Source organism: Malaclemys terrapin, chromosome 8, assembly GCF_027887155.1.
Source record: "Malaclemys terrapin pileata isolate rMalTer1 chromosome 8, rMalTer1.hap1, whole genome shotgun sequence".
Taxonomy (NCBI): domain Eukaryota; kingdom Metazoa; phylum Chordata; order Testudines; family Emydidae; genus Malaclemys; species Malaclemys terrapin.
The window spans coordinates 54056362-54072872 of record NC_071512.1 but is presented as its reverse complement, the minus strand read 5'-3'; the positions used below and the strand labels follow the sequence as shown (position 1 = coordinate 54072872).

Genomic DNA, 16511 nt, shown 5'->3' with positions numbered 1-16511 from the left:
AGGGATTGAACTGAACACAGCTACTTATTTCACACATTCAAACACTACTATTTTTCAGTAAAAATAAATAATCAGGAAAAAGCCAAACCCTCACCATTCCAACTCTCCCCACCTGGAGCTCCCGTTGTGTATCCCATCCCTTATCTGTGTCTTGTACAACCTTGAACACCATATCAGCACGTAACAAATTAATAATACCAGTCTTCATCTGCATTTGGTTCAAGCCATGGAGGTGAGAGCCTCTGGTTTCCATTATTGATCCCTCAAGAACCCAATTTCTCTAAAGCCAAAACCTCTTTTGGGTTCTCTCCTTTTTTTTTTATTTGGTGTCATAGAATCATAGAATATCAGGGTTGGAAGGGACCTCAGGAGGTCATCTAGTCCAACCCCCTGCTCAAAGTAGGACCAATTCCCAACTAAATCATCCCAGCCAGGGCTTTGTCAAGCCTGACCTTAAAAACTTCTAAGGAAGGAGATTCCACCACCTCTCTAGGTAACCATTCCAGTGCTACACCACCCTCCTAGTGAAAAAGTTTTTCCTAATATCCAACCTAAACCTCCCCCACTGCAACTTAAGACCATTACTCCTTGTTCTCTCATCTGCTACCACTGAGAACAGTCTAGATCCATCCTCTTTGGAACCCCCTTTCAGGTAGTTGAAAGCAGCTATCAAATCCCCCCTCATTCTTCTCTTCTGCAGAAGAAACAATCCCAGTTCCCTCAGCCTCTCCTCGTAAGTCATGTGCTTCAGCCCCCTAATCATTTTTGTTGCCCTCCACTGGACTCTTTCCAATTTTTCCACATCCTTCTTGTAGTGTGGTGCCCAAAACTGGACACAGTACTTCAGATGAGGCCTCACCAATGTCGAATAGAGGGGAATGATCATGCCCCTTGATCTGCTGGCAATGCCCCTACTTATACAGCCCAAAATGCCATTAGCCTTCTTGGCAACAAGGGCACACTGTTGATTCATATCCAGCTTCTCGTCCACTGCAACCCCTAGGTCCTTTTCTGCAGAACTGCTTCCTAGCCATTCGGTCCCTAGTCTGTAACAGTGCATGGGATTCTTCTGTCCTAAGTGCAGGACTTTGCACTTGTCCTTGTTGAACCTCATCAGGTTTCTTTTGGCCCAATCGTCTAATTTGTCTCGGTCCCTCTGTATCCTATCCCTACCCTCCAGCGTGTCTACCACTCCCAGTTTAGTGTCATCTGCGAACTTGCTGAGAGTGCAGTCCACGCCATCCTCCAGATCATTAATGAAGATATTGAACAAAACCGTCCCCAGGACCGACCCTTGGGGTACTCCGCTTGAAACGGGCTGCCAACTAGACATGGAGCCATTGATCACTACCCGTTGAGCCCAACAATCTAGCTAGCTTTCTATCCACCTTATAGTCCATTCATCCAGCCTATATTTCTTTAACTTGGTGGCAAGAATTCTGTGGGAGACCGTATCAAAGGCTTTGCTAAAGTCAAGGAATAACACGTCCACTGCTTTCCCCTCATCCACAGAGTCATTTATCTCCTCATAGAAGGCAATTAGGTTAGTCAGGCATGACTTGCCCTTGGTGAATCCATGCTGACTGTTCCTGATCACTTTCTTCTCCTCTAAGTGCTTCAGAATTGATTCCTTGAGGACCTGCTCCATGATTTTTCTAGGGACTGAGGTGAGGCTGACTGGCCTGTAGTTCCCCGGATCCTCCTCCTCCTTCCCTTTTTTAAAGATGGGCACTACATTAGCCTTTTTCCAGTCATCCGGGACCTCCCCCTTCCTGTATATGTGAAAACATATAAGCACGTGAGGGGTTAGATCTACTTTTCTCATGTCTGAGATGCATAGGAAACAAAATAATTACATAAAGACTTAAGATGTCTTCATTGGGACTAATACACACTTTCCTTCCATCCATCTATCTGAATCAGGCTTTTAGCAATTTTGAGCATTCATTTGTAGAATATTTTTGGGTGGGTGGAGAGCTCAAATTATTTTTGGCAAATTCAAGTGGAAACGCTTAATTTCAAAAGGGCATGACTATATGGGAAATTGACTAGCATAGCTATTCCAGAATAACTATTCCACTATAGCAATTCCAGAATAATTCCCCAATGTGGACACTCTTCCAAAATAAGTGACTTTATTCTGGAATACGTGTCATCCATACAGGGAAGTTATTCTGGAAGAGCTAAATCATACAGGACTAACTATCATGGAATAGCAGCAAAGAGTCCTGTGGCACCTTATAGACTAACAGGACTCTGCTGCTTTTACAGATCCAGACTAACACGGCTACCCCTTTGATACTATCATGGAATAATTATTCTGGAATAGCTATGCCGGTCACTTGCCCCTGTGTAGGTAGACGAGGCCCAAGCATCCTTGGGAGAGAGTTGTAGATCTTATTGGGAAGTTGCTCTGGGCTGGTCTACACTAGAAAGTTTTGCCAGTTGCATCCACGCTAAGAGGTTTATATGGGTATAACAGTACTTATATTGGTAAAGCTTATGCCTTTTGGGAATCAGCATAAGCTGTACTGGTATAACTGTATCCACATTAGAGCTTATACTGGTAAAAGATGACAATCCTCAATGACACAGCTATATCAGTATAACTTTTCTAGTGTAGACCTGATCTCTTGTATAAAAAATAATATACTTGGATTTCTTTTCTGTGAACCAAAGAGAAAAGCTGCTGATAGAGCCAAAATGTTAAACATTAATGGTGCCTTTCTCTTAATCAAGTGAAAAAGTGTATAGCTGCTATTCAGCTATCAATAGGAATTTTTTAGAAGTTGAGCACTTAGTGATTGTATCTAATGAAGCAGTGGTTATTGCTTGGGAGTTTGTTTAGCACACAGACTAGTACACTGAAGACTGTTCATCTAAGACCTGATCAGAAGTCAGAGGAGTATCTTTTAACATTCCCAAATACAAGTCCTATAGATGAACTATCAGACCTTGAACCTTTCTAGTCAACAACAGCGTGCCATGCATCCAAGATCGAGGAAAGAATTCTTTGCATGCAAAGCAGAGGAGTGAGATACCAAAAAGGCAATGTTCAAAGTGAGCCGGAGGTCAGTGGAAGTGAGTCCTGGCACTTTTTCTACAGCAGGAGCTCAGGATCAGCGCTTTCTTTTTTTAACTGCTTCATTGGCACGGAGGGAGCAAAAAGAAATTGTGAGCTGAGGAACAAGGAACAAAGCATAATTCACAACAAAGTACAAAAAAACAAAAAAGTAAAGTAAAAATTGCTTCCTTTGAGCTCTGCTTGTTCTGCATTGACCATACTTATTTCAGCATGTCAGTTCGTTGCCCCGGAGTTCAGAGCTGTAGTATATGGCATTAGAATTTCTCTGTATTTTCATTTCTTTTGGGGAGACAAGATGGGTGAGATGATATCTTTTTTTGGACCAACTTCTGTTGGTGAGAGAGAAAGCTTGTCTCTCTCACCAATAGAAGTTGGTCCAGTGAAACATATCACCTCCCCCAACTTGTCTTTCCAATATCCTGGCACGGACATGGCTACAATTACACTGCATACATTTCTTTTGGAGCACAGGTCAGAAGGCACAAGTTTCAGGTGTTTCTTTTAGTGTCCCATTGGACTGTAATGCAGATACATTTTATTTTTTATTTTACTTTATTATTGATCATTGGTCTTCCAAGAGATGGCAATCAGTGCACTGCTCACAGATAAACTAAGAACTGTTGCATTCTGACACCATGGGATTATTCTTCCTGAAGCTGTCTTATGATAACGGGTAGATCTTCTGTTCTGCTATAGTGGCACCCAAACTAATGAACTCCCCATTGGCTATGACCTGACCCCAACAAGTTCTCCATTCCCATAAAGAGCTTCCTTTGAGACAAAGCTGTATTTGCGTTCTACTGCTCTTCCTCTAGATGAACCGTATACTGCAACTAATTAACTGGAAATTAGGGATGTATAATGGAAAATCTAACCAGCTTCTTTTATTAACTCTTGCAGCACTGTCAAGCATCCTGTAGTAGAGGCAGGTTACTTTGGCCTGGTCAACAAATAGATTTCAGTTAGGGCTGTGATTTTTATTTTTTTTTAACCAAACTAGCTATACAGATACACTCCTCCTAGCGTGGACACAGTTGTACTGGTATAAAAGTGCTTATTCCAGGATAAGCTTATTCTCCTTTCCATAGGCTACGTCCTCACTATGGGGGGGGGGTCGATTTAAGATACGCAAATTCAGTTACGCGAATAGCGTAGCTGAATTCGACGTATCCAAGCCGACTTACCCCGCTGTGAGGACGGCGGCAAATCGACCTCTGCGGCTCCCCCGTCGACGGCGCTTACTCCTACCTGCGCTGGTGGAGTACAAGCGTCGATTCGGGGATTGTCGCGGCCCGACGAGACGCGATGATTCGATCCCCGAGAGATTGATTTCTACCCGCCGATTCAGGCGGGTAGTGAAGACGTAGCCATACTGGCATAACTGCGTTCATACTAGGGGCTTGTACTGGTATAGATAAAGTGTGTAGACAAGGCCTTTGTGAGATCCTTGGAGTGTCACAAGGGCTCTGACTACCGGTATTTCTTTTGTGAGTCTATGAATGATCACTCTGGCTAACTGCATTTACACTGCTCTGTATTTGCAAGATTGACACAAAGCTCGACTGTGTTCTCAGATCAGTGGCTTTGGTTGAAACTAGCTGATGCCCAGCTTCTGTGACAGAAAGCAGATGCACATTCACTCAGGCCTGTTAACGTGCAGGGGAATCTGCAAGTTAAGGTGCTGCAGATATTTGAGTTATAAATAGATCTTTAAATGATAGGAGTGATACAGTGGCCTGTTACAACATATTAAGTCTTCTGTTCTTACCAGCCAATATGAAACAGTGTTGCTAACAGAGTTAACAAGACATTTTACAGCCCCTTACGGCAGCATGGAAGAGCTTTATTATGTCCTGCAGTAAGGTGTGCATGATGGAGGATGACAAATGGGCCTTCAGCGTGCATTGGACTTAAGGCAATAAATGTTCATAATCATGGCTTGGGATTTACCTGGGCAACTCCCATTGTACGTCAGTGGAATTTGCAGGGTGAAATATGAAGTCTTTGCATATCACTTTGAAACGTTTCCCCAAAGAATGTGTGACCACAACTTTAAATAATGTTTCAGCAAAGCAGCCCAAGGAGTGGTCTCATTTTGGGTCACAAAGTCAGTTCCTATTCCTAGAGCCCTGCGTGGATACAAAATTTGTATATGCATCTGATCTGCACGAACGGTCCATGGGTGCAAATATCAGCAGATATACAGTGGATATCTGCAGACTTTCAGGGCTCTATCTGTTCTGCATGCAGGGCCGGCTCTGGCTTTTTTGCTGCCCCAAGCAAAAAAAAACAAACAAAAAAACCAACCAAACAAAAATACTGCGGGGGGGCCGGAGTGGCAAAGCAAAAAAACCCAAAAAATCCACCTGCAGGGCAGCTGCAGCGGCAAAGCGCGCGTGCACACACACACACACACACACACAAAAAAAACACCTGCGGGGTGGCCGGAGTGGCAAAGCGCACACACACCCACACCCACAACACCTACGGGGCGGCCAGAGCGGCAAAGCACACACACACAACACCTATGGGCGGCCGGAGCGGCAAAGTGCACACACACACACAAAACACCTGCGGGGTGGCCGGAGCAGCAAAGCAGGGGGGGAAAAAAAACAAAAACCCTGCAGGGCGGCCGGTGCGGCAAAGCAAAAAAAAAAAAAAAAAAAAAAAGAACCCTGCAGGGTGGCCAGAGCCAGGGTGCAGGGGGACTCCCTGCACTGCAGACGTGCAGAGGAGTATGCACCTGGTCTAGCGGAGAGGGAGCGGGGGAGAGAGAGAGAAGGGGGGCTGCCAGGGCTTCAGCGGGGCACTCGCCACGCGGCCCCTCCCACTGCGCCGCCTGCTGGGAGGGCTCTGCGCCGCTCCGGTCAGCTGGGAGGGAAGGACATGGACTGCCCTGCCGAGTTTGCTGCAGGGCACTCCCCTCCTCCGCGCCGCCGCCCCCTACAGGGCGGCCGGAGCGGCAAACCAAAAAAAAAAAGGGGGGGGGCAGCCAGAATGCCGCCCCTTGGAATCTGCCGCCCCAAGCACGAGCTTGCTTGGCTGGTGCCTGGAGCCGGCCCTGTCTGCATGGCAGAGACAGTGTACCTGATTCTTTGGAAGAGTGAGAATCTTGGTTTCTTTCTTGAACACCGTCTTCTATTTGACACACACACACCGATGTTGCTGGGAGTCAGGGGGATCCAGGCCCTCTTCCACTTAATGGTGTATGTTGTTATAATGTGAAGCCTGTCAAGAATTGTGAGATGACGGAGAACCCCATAAACAATATTAAAATGTCATTTTCCTTGAATCCCCTTTCCAGTTATTGGTGGCCAAGAGATATGTGCATATGGAATCTTTTCTCTTCAGAGTTATCCAGTCTTTCCTCTTGCCAGATTTGTCACTTCATTGTAGTGAATTATAGTGTCCCAGACACCTCAGCGAAGGAATCTGGCAGACAGGAGGATGATTCTAAAGTAGAAAGTTTTCTGTCTCTGCCACCAGCGATGATAGGAGGAGGAGGTTAGAAAAGGCGCGTGACATTTATATGGGGATTTGCATACGTCGCTGAGAAAAGAAAAGGACCATATTTTGCCTTGATGTAATCGGTAGGATTTGAAATGACTTATGCCAAGGCTGAATTTGTCTCACATGGTCTTACATTCCAGGTTCTTTGTGGGAGTTTATTGGATTAAGTATACGTGTCTTTTTCTTGCAGAATATTGTTCAAACCAACTTGTGTTTTTTAGAGAAGTAGGCTGAGCTATCTTATATTGGCAAAACGGATTAGTCATCATGCAAAACAATGGAAATCTGTTCCTCTGCAGTGATACTATTGAAATGAGTGTGTCTGCAGCACAGCTAGCATCTAATGTGTGTAGCCTTTGTGTTATCCAATAAGACACCTTTTTTTGCTTTTGTTTCCTAATTAGGGAGGAAGACAAGAACATATTTGATTACTGCAGAGAAAACAACATTGACCATGTAACCAAAGCCATACAATCAAAAAAAGTGGACGTGAATATGAAAGATGAAGAGGTATGGTGAAAAAGTAGCCCATTGATCCTCTGTTGGTTTTGTGTTTTAATTCACCACCCCAGACCTTTTTCTAAATTCCCAATTTAGAATTGTTATAAGACAGGTGCTAAATAGTTGGCCAAACATCTACTGGTTGAGATAGCAATGTATTCCATTTGAAAACAAACAGCAATTCCATTCCAGTTTCAGCTGGGATTTTAGTAGTATGGACTTACTAACAATAATGTCATATCAGTGCCAGGATGCTTCCTTCTTGCAGTATCTTGAAAATGCCAGCTGGGACTCAAAATAAGAGCTTAACAGAGCCACATTGGTGCCCAGTAGCCCTTTCCCTTTCAATACAATGAGCCTGGTTCAACAAAAGTAGGAAAAAATGGCTTTTTTTGTTTGGAATTGGCCAGTGAGTGGTGTCTGCCAGTGCACTCAAGATAAACTAGTCTGGGCACCTGTGATTCCATCCATAGCTACACAGCCTTAGATCAGAAAAGCTGGAGAGTACTTAATATTGGAACTTGTCATTGTCTCTCCTCGGTTAGCCAGACAGAAGGCGAAAGTACAATTCTAGGTTTGTCAGCTTGATTAAAAGTGTGACCACCATCCAGTGCTTTTCCTGTTTGCAAGCCCTTGAAGCAAGAATCAGAGTCAAAGCAACATCCCAAAGCTGGGAAAGAACTAACATAACCTTGACTAGTAATTTGACAACAGCATCAAGAAAGAAATGAGTATCTATATTACAAATGGTCTTATTTTTCAGTACAAATATTTATTGTAAAAGCAAACACTTGAATGGACACATACACTTCTGTTGTTCAATCAGTCTGTAACTAATGATCTCCCATCTTTGTCACATTGGTTTCAACCCTTATACACTGCCACCTAGCCCTGCTCCATAATACATACAGCTACCTTTACTCACTGCTTCCCAGTGCATTGTGTTTTGGCGAACAGATGAAGTGCTTACACATTCATAGACTGAGACGCCACAAATTCAGTTGGGTTCTCCTGTAGCTCTAAGCAGATTTCTGCCCTCTGAGCCATGACAGCCCCGGCTGGGGCTCTGAATGCTGATGGCAGGGCCTTTTATTATTAATCAGGAATTGATGTGAATTAATTTTTAGGGGGAAAGGGAGGGAGGGTAAAATCAGGGTTGGAATTTCACATCATAGATTAAATGAACTGAGACTGTTTGCCATGCAGAGGCACTGTAACAACAGCACCACTGAGCTCCATCAATCCTGCTAGTGATTACAAGTTACAAAGTTAAACAGCCAGTGTACGTTGTAAGCCCAGAAATAGCAGAGCTGCTCTCACTAACTGCAGTGTAGTTTAGTAATAAAGAAATCACTTTTGAGATCTTGTGGTTTGAGCAGTCAGTGTATTACTGCTTCACACTAGTATTATTTTATTCTGACTGAAGGGGCACTCTTTTATATTCCTCATCTTCCAGAAGCTTATAGCTCCCTGAAAGTTCCCCTTTGTGGTAAAATTTACCATCCTTGTTCTCAGCCAGAAGCTTGTTATTTGAAAAGATCACAATTCCTTTAAAAGTTTGGTATAATTTTCTTGGGCCATTTCTGAGTTAGCACATTGTAAAAACTTAGGGCCTCATAAGAACGGTCGTACCAGGTCAGACCAAAGGTCCATCTAGCCCAGTATCCTGTCTACCGACAGTGGCCAATGCCAGGTGCCCCAGAGGGAGTGGACCAACAGGCAATGATCAAGTGATCTCTCTCCTGCCATCCATCTCCATCCTCTGACAAACAGAGGCTAGGAACACCATTCCTTACCCATCCTGGCTAATAGCCATTAATGGACTTAATCACCATGAATTTATCCAGTTCTCTTTTAAACGCTGTTATAATCCTAGCCTTCACAACCTCCTCAGGTAAGGAGTTCCACAAGTTGACTGTGCGCTGTGTGAAGAAGAACTTCCTTGTATTTGTTTTAAACCTGCTCCCTATTAATTTCATTTGGTGACCCCTAGTTCTTGTATTATGGGAATAAATAAACAACTTTTCCTTATCCACTTTCACCACATCACTCATGATTTTATATACCTCTATCATATCCCCCCTTAGTCTCCTCTTTTCCAAGCTGAAGAGTCCTAGCCTCTTTAATCTCTTCTCATATGGGACCCGTTCCAAACCCCTAATCATTTTAGTTGCCCTTTTCTGAACCTTTTCTAGAACCTTTCTCTTTTTTGAGATGAGGAGACCACATCTGTACGCAGTATTCGAGATGTGGGCATACCATTGATTTATATAAGGGCAATAATATATTCTCAGTCTTATTCTCTATCCCCTTTTTAATGATCCCTAACATCCTGTTTGCTTTTTTGACCGCCTCTGCACACTGTGCGGACATCTTCAGAGAACTATCCACGATGACTCCAAGATCTTTTTCCTGACTTCTTGTAGCTAAATTAGCCCCCATCATATTGTATATATAGTTGGGGTTATTTTTTCCAATGTGCAGTACTTTACATTTATCCACATTAAATTTCATTTGCCATTTTGTTGCCCAATCACTTAGTTTTGTGAGATCTTTTTGAAGTTCATCACAGTCTGCTTTGGTCTTAACTATCTTGAGCAGTTTAGTATCATCTGCAAACTTTGCCACCTCACTGGTTACCCCTTTCTCCAGATCATTTATAAATAAGCTGAATAGGATTGGTCCGAGGACTGACACTTGGGGAACACCACTAGTTATCCCTCTCCATTCTGAGAATTTACCATTAATTCCTACCCTTTGTTCCCGGTCTTTTAACCAGTTCTCAATCCATGAAAGGACCTTCCCTTTTATCCCTTGACAACTTAATTTACGTAAGAGCCTTTGGTTAGGGACCTTGTCAAAGGCTTTCTGGAAATCTAAGTACACTATGTCCACTGGATCTCCCTTGTCCACATGCAGCCCCCAGGGCTGCTCAAAGTTGTGGTGAGGGGTTGGGACAGCCCCTACCTACTGGAGAGCCCCAGCTTTGGCTGAAAGCCACCTATGTCCCATCTTCAGATGAAGTGAGTATATCTCAGTTGCAGCTGAGGATGTAACCCAGAGTAGTTTTCTTCAAAGGAGATGCATCTTTCAGTGAGGAAAGAAATGTTTAGAAATTACACAGCTCTTTGTGTATGGCCGTTAGTAAGCATTATCTATTATTCATCATCAAGAGGAGTTTTCAACATCATATTATGAAATCCTTCTCTACATTAGAGAATTTCACAGAAAAATTGCCACTGGTCCAAACCCTAAGATAGACAAGACTGGCAGCTTCAAGCATTTTGACCTTCGTGTTGGTTACACATACAAGTGCTTTGGCAGAGCATTATGAAGTTTGGTTAGCATCCATCTACACTGTGCTTGGTTCTAAATGGTACTATTAGTCTCTCATTTTCATGAATACCAAAATGTCACTATATTTTTAATGAGTCGAAAACCCCCCTGCTGTTTTTTTTTAAACCACATTCCTTCTCCACAAGCAGGAGACTAATTTATTTTCTCTATCCTGCAGCTCAGCTGAAGTCTTTTAGAACAGAGTATCTGTTGAACCTTTGGTATGCCAAAAGCATATGCAGACATAGTCTTATAATTTTATTAATCAGTTTAATGTTATGGTGCAAATGTGTCTAACCACGTCCAAAAGATAAGTCTCTTGTGCAGCTGAACCAGCTTGATACTGTTACTTCAAATGGATATACATTTTAAATTTTTGCCGTACTGTTGTAGCCATGTCAGTCTCAGGATTTGAGAGAGACAAGGTAGGTGGGGTAATCTCTTTTATTGGACCAACTTCTGTTGGTGGAAGGGACATGCTTTCGAGCTTCACAGAGCCCTCTTCAGATCTGGGGAAGATAATCAGGAAACTAGCTTAACAGAAGTTGGTCCAATAAAAGTTATTACCTACCTTGTATCTCTCATACATTTAAAATGGGAGTGCAGATATATGCAAATAAGCCCAGCTCCTAAGGAATTAACTTGTTATGGAATAGAATTTGCTTATACAGTGCATAATTTTGTAATGAATCTGTGCACATCCTTTTCTTGTATGATAATGACTTTTCTGAGTTTTTAAACAGTTCAAATTTTTTCCACATTCTGTATTAATGTTTATAATTACATCCTCTCCATTTTGTACAAATAATTCCTACCAATTTGGAAATACAAGATAAAAATCTAGTGGTACATACATAACGTGAGAAGTTGTACTTATTACAAGCAAAACGATTTCAGAATAGGGTGCTAGAAATGAATATATTTTAAAAATCTGTGCTAACCACATCTACTAGAATAAACCATATAGAATTTGTCAATTTTAAATCTAATTACATACACAGTCTTCTCACGTAAAGAAAAGAATATGTTGTTCTTTCTCAGTTCTCCAACAAGAACACTGGCTAATAGTTCAGGTACAATAAACTTCAATTTGAATTAAGCAGAGTCCTAGAGGATTATATAAAGTGTCTGATGACAATTATTATGTATAGGCTCCCATTCACTATTTCTAAATTGCCCAAAATTCAGCAGCGTAGGCTGTGTTGGTTTAAAAGAAATAGGCACAGATGAAAGCAACTGGGTCCTTGTATACAGGGTTGTATGCAAGGGAAAATAATAAAATAAAGGATACAGTGTTACATTTTAGCTACTTTGTCACCTCAGAGTTCATGGCATATCCTGATAGGAAAGAGATTTTGGTGCCTTTTTAACAAAAATACATTTCCAGCTTTATTTTGTTTTTGTTTTTATTTTCAAAGGCATTGAAATCTTCCTAGAATGTGTCCTGATCTGTTCAATTTTTGTTTTGTTTTGTTTTTGGAACTTGTGTCAAGAGCACATAGAACTTTGGGTAGAAACATCCTTTTTTATATTATTGTTGAAACCAAAGTAAACAAATAATTGTTTCCTCTACACCCGTGTTTAAGTGGGTGCAAAGCCTTTAACAAAGAGCATCTGCCTCATGCCACCATAAGCCTGGCTCCTGCATTGAGAGCAATGTCAACGTAGCCGTGCCTCTGTGAGATTTTCCATGCAGTGTTGGAGCCTTAAATGTAAAAGGATCATGTTCCAGCTCCCAACGTAAACAGCTCCATGGTATTTTTGGGATTGATGGGAAAAGAATGTAGTTTAAGAACTATTGCATCTTTCTTGACAAATACACTTACTCCCCACTCCACCCCACCAACACACACACACTCTGTTTTCAGGTTTATGAAAACAATTAGATTCCAAATCAGTTTTATACTGAGACATCCATTCAGTTTAGCTATAATCCTCTTTCTCTCTCTGGATTAATTGCAATGAAGACTGTTCTCCTACATGCTTCTACTGGGACTTGAAAAAAAATATTTGAGAGGTAACCCATCCTCCCCTACTTTGTGTTTGAACAACCTGTGATTCATGTTGAAACAAAATTTATATGCTGTTGGCTTGAGAAACTGCTACAAAAGCTGGCCAAGCTGGCAATGGTAATCCAAGCGAGACATGGAAGATTTAAGAGGCAGGGTCAATACATTGGGGCTAAATTTATGCTTATTATTCAAGACTTGAGGGGCAGAGAAAACTGCATCCTCTCAAATAACTTCTGCAACAACTGCCTATGCTCTGTTGTGCTGCTACAACAACAAAAATAGGCATCTTAGATTTTGTCTGCATTTAATTAAAGAAGGACATCACTACAGCATATACTTTCACATTCTAAATTACTCATGCCAATTTGAACACATCTGTGATTTAAGCATTGCCCAATAAACATTGCTACCATAATGAAGTTGTGATGGAGGGGAGGGGACTCTCCAAGAAATCCCAATGTGTATTGCCTGGAAAATCCTCCTAGCGTGTAGGGTGAACTTTGTAATGACTCTTATAAATTAACTACTATGCAGACTAGAAGATTTTACAGATTGCATAGCCCATATCCAAGATTCACACATTGCCCAGTATTACCACTGTTTACAACTGATTAGTCTATTGGTATGCTTTTTTTGTGATAGGCAAAGTTGATAAATAGATTTTTCCTGATTCTTGAGGTGTTAGGTCCATTAGCTATAGCTGTTAACATTTTAACTTGATTTTTTGTGTTTCCAAATGCTCATAATTTTGAATTTGCTTTCTGGATATGGATAACACTTTAATTCACAAATCTCTTGGAAGTACTCTTTATTATGTAGTAACAGTATTGAGATTCCTTTGTAGATACTATCTACCTCTGTAACAATGATATGCTTCTGCAGACTACTCAGTAATTATTCTTTTATAGGTCCAAAAGTAAATTATTGTATTTTAACAATTTACATTTATCCAGCATGATGCCATAGTGCTTTACAGGATGTATTTAGGGATTGTTTGCCTGCTACTAGAATGCAACCATTTCTCAAGTGGAAGATGACAGTTTTTATAATAGCAACCAATTACAGTGTAGAACAATGTAGGTCACTAACTGAAAAATATTGTGTCCATTTGGAATTGTAGAGGAAATATAGAAAGTAGAGTATAATGACTGTGACATACCCATACTGGATTTAGTGTACAATCCAGACTGAGTAGATGTGTCACCCCTGCCCTGTAACCTGGGGTGTCTCTTACAATGTTTTGCTGCTGTGGCCTCCAGTCTGGACTGCTCACAAACAGCCCCCAGCATGTAAGTTACTCCCAGGTATGTCTATGTGTGAGCTACAGCCAGCCAGCCATACTTCAGCTCTTACCAACCTTGGTTATACTGCAGGGTGACCCCAACACGCTCCTGGTCTTCGATTTTCTCCCAGAAGTATATGTCCTGTATTGCCCAGCCCTCTCCTAGACAATACTAATTCATATAAAGTCGATATTTCTTTAATAGAAATAATATGCACACACCTTGTTACACCAATTGGAGTTCACAGACACTTCAGTTTAAACACGTTGGATTAGATAAAATCATAAAACAAGTTTATTATAAGTGAATACAAGTAATGAGGCATAAAAGGCAAAAATGGTTACAAAAATAAAAATAAAATGCCACTGGTGCCTAATTTAACAAACTATGGTAAATTCAAGCAAACTTTTTCTTACCTCATGCTCTCAGAAGTCTTACTGACCAAACTTCTTATGCCAGGACCCCTTTCCCAGTTTAATGGCTGCTTCCTTTGTCCCTTCTGGTGCAGTGAATCGATGGACAGAGACAGAGGAGGGGGTCTCTTGGGGTGTTTGTTCCCTCCTTTTTATAGTGTCAGTCCCCATCTTGGTAAATATTTATTTCCAGATGAAATTCTGGAGACACAAAGTCTATGGGAAAGGATATTCCCTAACGCTTTTCCTCACCTGTTTGAGGTTTCTTTTTCTAAGTTTCCTGCTTGATGATTCTGTTTACTGCTTAAATGCACATTAAGCAGAGCACATATTCCTTTGTTTAAGACAGACCTGTTTGCCAACTTCTGCTATGGTTTGGAACATGCGTTAATAACATTGTACAGTTAAATCTTATAATTCCACATACAATGTTGCCACACATATTTTATCAGGATAATATTGACCAGCAAATTATGAGTTTTCAGATGATATTTCACAAGGCATACTTTGTATAAAGATTATCACAATAATGTGTAGGGTGTGGACACAGAGGTACATTGTGTCACAATGACCCAAAGTGAAACTGGCCCAAGGCTTTAAATCCATACTCTTGCAACAAGCACACGATTTTTAATGATTACAGATGATCAGTTGACTTCAGTTTCTTGTCTCATCCAAAAGAAAGGATCTCCAGCAGCAGCTTCTTGGGCGTTGGTTTTGTAGTCATTCGGAACTACTGAGTTTACTGGATTGCCAGGACTACTGTTGCAATATGCTGAGTTTTCTTTTATGGTCTCATCCAAGCCCAGTACTGGCAAAGTCACACTCTTCTTGTTTTGAAGATAAGAAACAATCACAGAACAACATGATATAGGTGCAGATCTAGAACATAAACGTTGGTTTAAAGGATAGACAGCTGTAGTGGCACAGGAGCCAGCAAACGGAGCTGTAAACAGGGGAGTTTGAGTGGGAGTTTGCAGGGAAGACTAAAAGAGGCAGGCAGAGGAACAGACAGACTAGTGAAGGGAGTGCGTGGTGTTCTTGCAGTGTTTTGGTGCTTGTTGGGGGTTTGCTTTGCTGTGGTTGTGGTGTTTTGGTTTGGTTTGTGTTTCCCAGACTAACAGGACTTAGGTGGGAAGGCTATGACAGAGGCAGCAGTGGTGGTGATGCAAGCAGTGGAAGACACAATGAAGATGACTGGATGTAGAAGCTGCGGTATGTACATGATTCTGGAGGGGATACCTGAAAAGAGTTTCATCTGCATAAAGTGCCGCCTGATAGAGCTGATGGAAGAAAAGATTCAAGGATTGGAGATGCAGGTGGAAACTCTGGTTGAGTTTAGAAGGGGGTTCGAGCAGATGATGGAGCAAAGACATGAGGAGGCTGAAGGGAAAAGATCAGACTTGCAGATGGAAGCAGGACCGAAGAATTCTATGGGGAGACTGCTTGGTGAAGACCGTGGAAGCATATGACTAAGAGAACCAGGCAGAGGAAAAGACGGGCTAGTGAAGGAGAAATAGAGCTCAGAAACAGGTTTGCGGAGTTGGAAAATGAAGAAGGGGCACAGCAGGTGGTCGCTGAAGGTGAGAGGGCAAGGAAGAAGAAGAGCAGTGAGTCCTATAGGAAGAGGGGAAGAGTCAATGGAGATAACAACACCAAATATGAGCCCCAGGAGGATATGGGATTGGTTGCAGAGGATTGCAAGGGAGAATAGAAATTGAGAGGACTTGCAGCCAGAGGGAACAGGGATAGACCGGAGAATTGCATCATCACCAGGAAAAGGCAGGTCTACGTGATTGGGGACTCCTTACTGACAAGAATAGACAGGCCTGTAACCAGAGCTGATCTAGAGAACAGAAGGGTGTGCTGTCTGCCAGGTGCGAAAATATGGGATGTGGACCTGAGGCTGAAGAGGATACTAATGGGAGCAGAAAAGAATACACGGATTGTCCTTCATGTGGGAACAAATGATACGGCTATATTCTCACTGGAACGAATCAAGGGAGACTATGCAAGGCTGGGGAAGACGCTTAAGGAATTCGAGTCTCAGGTGATCTTCAGTGGGATTCTGCCTGTTCCTAGCGAAGGGCAACAAAGGTGTGACAAGATTATGATGCTCAACAGATGGCTCAGGCAGTGGTGCTATAAGGAGGGCTTTGGGATGTATGGCCACTGGGAGGCATTCATGGACAGAGGATTGTTCTCTCAGGATGGACTTCACCTGAGTAGGGCAGGAAATAGACTTCTAGGATGGAGACTGGCACAACTGATTTAAAAGCGCTTTAAACTAGGAATTTGGGGGAGATGGTTGGGAGATGTACAGGTAATCTCCATGCCAGATTTTAACATTGAGAGGGAAGAAAACAAAGTA

At 42.1% G+C, this 16511-nt stretch overlaps 1 protein-coding gene across 1 annotated transcript in view; it reads left to right on the top strand.

The window, feature by feature from the left end:
• Window positions 1-16511, top strand: part of ACBD6 (acyl-CoA binding domain containing 6) — a 149992-nt gene that overhangs the window by 62823 nt on the left and 70658 nt on the right. Inside the window, exon 5 of the mRNA XM_054038229.1 lies at window positions 7000-7105. Coding sequence (XP_053894204.1) covers window positions 7000-7105 — 106 coding nt within the window. The remainder of the gene's footprint in view (window positions 1-6999; window positions 7106-16511) is intronic.